Source organism: Morus notabilis, unplaced genomic scaffold, assembly GCF_000414095.1.
Source record: "Morus notabilis unplaced genomic scaffold, ASM41409v2 Scaffold904, whole genome shotgun sequence".
Classification (NCBI taxonomy): Eukaryota; Viridiplantae; Streptophyta; class Magnoliopsida; order Rosales; family Moraceae; genus Morus; species Morus notabilis.
In genome coordinates, this window is record NW_010366790.1 from 33,969 (window position 1) to 39,567 (window position 5,599).

Sequence of the window (5,599 nt, forward strand, 5' to 3'; positions counted from 1 at the left end):
GAATAGTTCTGTTATATGTTCTGTATGATTTTTCACTTTATTTAGACTTTTATATTTTGTTGAACATTATATATGCACTTCATGTAGTATTCATAATATATTTTATAAATTTATTTAGATTTATTGTTTTTAATATTAATTTATATTTTATTTTTAATGTATCTTAATAAATTATATTTAGTATGTAACATAATAATGTTTAATTAAAATTATTAAAAATTAATTCATTACCATTTTTTAAAAAATTGAAAAAAAAAATTATTTAAGTTTTTACGACGACATTTTTATACTTGTCGTCGCAAAAAAATTTGAATTATTTGCGACGACTTTTTGAAATTCTCGTCGCAAAAAATATTATATCACGACAAATTAACCAACGGCGTATTTGCGACGACTGTCGTTGCAAAAGAAAAATGTCGTCGCAAATGTATTTGTGACAACACTGTGTCGTCGCAAATAAAGTATTTGCGACCATTTTTTTGCGGCGACATATCTGCGACGACATGTCGTCGCAAAAAATACTATTTGCGACGACATTAGGGTTTTTGCGACGACTTTTTGTCGTCGCAAAAATCCCTTTTTCTTGTAGTGTATCCATGTGAAATGTAAACTACAAATTATTAAGAGACAATAAAAAAGATCCATATATATTTATATGTAACGTATAAATACACACTTGCATATTTATTATACATATAACGATAATAAAAAAAGGACGTACAGTGACAAAGATTTAGGTCTCTAATCCCATTATAAATGTTGATACGTAACTAATCAGCAATACTTATATTAAAAAAAAAATAAACTAATGGCTTTTTTGGGACAAAAATTGAAGAACGGTAAGATAAGATTCGGTTTGCTAACTCACTCACACTTGAAAACAACTATAAAGATACATAATACATACATACATACATATATATATATATATATATATATATATATATACACACACACACACACGATTGATCATAATCTTCTTTTGACTGATATCTCATCACTCATGATACTATTTCTCAGGCTGCTGCTTGGGATCTTGCTTGGTTTCACATGCAGTCACATAATAACGTCAAAAAAGAAAAACAAAGAAACAAAAAACAATACAAAACACGTGATAGCATCATAATTCGAATATCAGAACATGCGTATAGAAAACATATTTTATTATTTGAAAAAAGAAAAAGAAAAAAGAAAACATATTTATTAATTCTCTGAAAAACATATGTTTTATATTAATATATTAAGAACATGAGTAACTGAGATTTTCAATAATAACGGGAAAACTAGATTTTCATTAATTACTTCTCAATTGTACTTACCTCATAATAATCTTTCTTTCTTTTTTTTTTTTCCTCCTTATATATAACATATACATTAAATTAAATTCCAATGGCCATATAGAGCCATATAGGTAAAACCGAATATCTCTTTTTTTTTTTTTAACCACAGACCGAATATCTTGATTAATAAGCTCAAACGGAGACTGATCGATCATTGCAATAATTACAATGTTAATGTGCTTTCGTTTTTCCCTTGTCTAGTTTTTATTTTTTTTTCTTTGAATTTTACAGACAAGGTTTTTAATGAGGCATCCTATAGATTCACCTCAGTAGCAGTAGATCTTGCAAAAGGCAATATCACAGATTGCTTGTCAATGTTTCAACGAAATTTACTGGATAAGTGTTCTTCTAAGTTTATGGTCTCAATTGTTTTTTTTTTTAATTGTTGGAGCGGATTTTGGCATCCACTTTTTTTTTCCTCTATTTTTAATAAAATTGAGTGAGCAATTTGGCGAAGGATTAGATCTCTAGAAGGCGCAACAGTAATTCATCTAGCAATTGTCATGTTTTCTCGCAATTGGCAAACATCATTATCTAGATGGAGATATATACTGGGAACATCCTTTTATTGCCCATATTATAATAAGAAATAATTTTAGTTTACATAAGATTATCAATATAATTTTATGATATCAGCATTAATCATTGTGCATGGCGTATTATTCTAGTGTATATCGATTATAACACATATATCTTATTTTGCGTTATCAAACAAGGAAAAAGTAGGGGGACAAAAGGTGTTTAGCGGAATAATTGGTCCCTAATTCAACTCAATGTGTCTGTGCTTCAATTATACACACAAAATGAAGAATATAATTAAATGAAGGGAGAAAGATGAAAATAGGTCAAGACTTGAGATGAATTAAAATTAATAGGTCAATAGTTTACATAAGTTAATAAATAGGTCAAATTATTATTTTTGTCAATAACTTATCTGGTTATAAACCATAACTTGACAAGTTATTGTCCATAATTCACAGTTTTTGTCCATAATTTGTCTGGCTATGAACCATAATTTGACAAATTTATCCATAATTTATCTAATTATAAACCATAACTTAATAAATTATGACATATTAATTTTTATAACTAAAAATTAACCTATATACTTTCTTAAATTTTTTCTTATTTTTTACTATTTCCGTTAAATGAACATGAGAATCATAGAGGTACTCCAAGTGAAATAGGCCATAATATTAAAGTAGTGAGAACAGTTATGATATGCCTTAAACGCTTTTTCTCTTCTTCTTCTTCTTTTTTTTCCCCCTCTTCTTTTTAAGAATATGATTTAGCTTTTTTTTTTTTTTTTTCTTCCCTCTTCTGAAAAGCTCAAATCTATGCTCATTTTTGACCTGTTATATATTAGCTGTATCCAATATACCACATATTAGGTCGACAGGTCCTACATAAAACGAAGGAATAGTTGAAAAAAATGCATTATTATTTTGTATAAAAAAAATCTATAAAATCCGATTTCAAACCTTTAGATTATACTAAGAAAAGTTGACGGTTTAAATCTGTACTTAACTATAGTTTTTTATTTTATTTTCACCATTACCTTCCCAAAAGTCTCTTTCTACTTATTAAGAATTCGGAATTAATTAGCCTCATAAAGCTTTGATATTCCTTTAGTAATCAGGATTTTACAATCTCTTCAAGGGTCTAACTCCAATCCTTTGTCGATGTTTGTGAAGACCTCATAAAACATCATTTCTAGCTTAAAAGGGAAATGAAAAAAAAAATGAAAAAAAAAAGAGCCACAAATTTATTTTTTATTCTATTTTTGCTAAAGAGCATTAATGACGGGAGAATGGTTTGTAAGTGATGTAGATCATTGTCGGTGGCCTTCATATCTGTCTATCTTGCCCAAAAAAAAAAAAGAGTAAGAAATAGTCCATTAATTGTGGAGAATATTCCAATTAGGAATTTTGCTCAAACAACAAGTTCATAGACAAAATGACAAATCAATTTGTTTTCTACTATTGTTACTTTTCTTTTCTTTAATTTTCTGCTGCAGTTAATAATTAATCTAACTTGGGTTGCATAAAAGCTAACTAGAAAAATTAAATAAAAAAATTTTTGTCCTTGATGTACGACAAGGTTAGTTTTTAATTAGCTCTTTTTTTCTTTTATAAACATATACATTGGAATTTTTAATATTTCACGTGGGCAAGAAGCAAATTTCATGAGATACGTTTGGAGCATATTAGGTATCTATTAGCTTAGAATTCAAAATTTAATCATGATTTAGTTTTATTGAAATTGCTTAGATCTCATAAAAAAAAAAAAAAACACCTTTATCACCGAGTATTAAATATTTTATTTACATTCTCTCTACTCACTCTGATCACGATTCAAGTGGAATTGATCATCATTGCCCCACGTCTAAAGGATAAAGTATAAAAACATTCCTCCTTCAAAAAAAAAAAGTATATAACAACTCCCACGTGGCTTCTATAATTAATAAGTATTTTTTTACATCTCTGTCTGCTTAAAATTAGTACTTAAAAAAAAAAGCATGTATTTAGCGTTTTCTTCAAAATAATAATTAATTTATATTTCGGAAAATCTCGGCTGTACAGGGAGAAAAAATACATACGTGATTGCATGTTTGCTAAATAAAACATATTTATACGTATTATGTATGCATGCAGGCACTTCTATGTGATAAAAAAAATAAAGTCCTTGAAAGTTGAAACAATAACTTAATTAAGATAGAGAATTAATCATCATCAAGCTATAAGAAACAATATCTAGAGCTTCAATGTAATAGTTGGGATATTCTTTTATCTTGGTTTTATTTTTCATTTTTATAAAGTCAAGTATAAAAGAAACACAAATAAAAAGTAGTATTTGTTTTCTTTTTCTTTTTTTGTCCTTTTTTCCCCTTATCGAAAAAATAAATGGATCAGTATTATAGGGGATCATGATACATGATACAGATATATATTAGCTTCTGCAATATTGTAAGAAATACAAAGGTGGATATTCGTCGTGAAGAATTAAAAAGCATATGCACTTTACATGTTTAATAAAGTGGAAATGATGAATAGATATTCCACTAAGGTACTATCATTCATTTGTATTAACGTATTGAACCTATTCATTCTCTTTCTTAATTGGTATATCTCTCAATTTTTTTATTGCCTTTTGAGAAAACAGAACTATAGTTTGACAATTTTGATATAGATTAATAATTAATAATGATGTAGATTAACAAAAGTTCTGTATACGGAGGAAATTAGAGCAGTAAAAATTCTTAGTTTTTATTTTAATGTTTGAGATTATATTTTAAAAAAGTTTAATGAGATAAAGATATTTAATTTTTTTTAATGAACAATAAAAATATTAGAACAAAATCTTCTTGAAATTAATGATACCAGTAAAAGGTATAAAGTTTTCTTGTAATAATTTTTTTTTTCCGAATATTTTGTGATTTTGACTCAAAGTGTAGAATATTATTGTCGAAACTCTTTTGAAAATGTTGCTCAACCACTGCTAACAGTGGATTAATTAATTTGAACTCATAAGCTAAAATTAGTTTTCAGAAAGTAATAAACAGACCTAAAAATAATTTTTCGATAAAAATAATATGTAATAAGAAAGCCTTTATGTGGGCGTGTCTAATCTCTCATTGTCAGATTAAATCAAGTATGCCATATATTGTAAATTCATTAACAATAAACTGAAACTATTTTTCTTACTTCTTTCGAAGAGAATTCTATGGAAGGTATTAAAAAAAAGGTCCTTTTAAGGTAGGTTTTATAGAGGCAGTGTATGTTTTTTTACATCAAATTTAAAAATTAATCTATACAAACACAATTTCTTATAGAAGTCTGGCTTTTAGAAAACAGAGCCTAAATTATTGTACTTACTTTTAGAGTGATAGATTTGAATTTTTACTATTTATTTTTTATTAATACCCTTTTAAATAATATAGTTATTTGTTTTAAAAAAATATTAATTAAGAGTAAGTGGTAAAAATTTTTAGACCTTTGCACTTTAAGTAATATTTGTCTCATTGCTTCTACCGATAATTCATTCTTTTTTACTAAAAATCCCAAAAAAAAAAAAAAAAAAGAAAAACCATTTACCAGTAGGATTCACTTTGAACTTTTAAATTACATTAGAGTATCGTAAAAATTACTTTCAACATTATTAGTCACAAAAAATGAGAATTTAGTCGGAGAAAACCTTCAGTCTTGACTAAATATTAGTTGCATAAGATTATCAGATTAGTTGCCAATAATGGAAACCAC

The 5,599-nt window shown here is 26.7% G+C and overlaps 1 protein-coding gene across 1 annotated transcript in view; it reads left to right on the top strand.

The window, feature by feature from the left end:
- The window catches only part of LOC112094094, a 6,027-nt gene extending 4,414 nt beyond the window's left edge, over positions 1–1,613 (top strand). Inside the window, exon 5 of the mRNA XM_024174170.1 lies at positions 1,572–1,613. Coding sequence (XP_024029938.1) covers positions 1,572–1,613 — 42 coding nt within the window. The remainder of the gene's footprint in view (positions 1–1,571) is intronic.
- Positions 1,614–5,599: the final 3,986 nt, after the last annotated feature.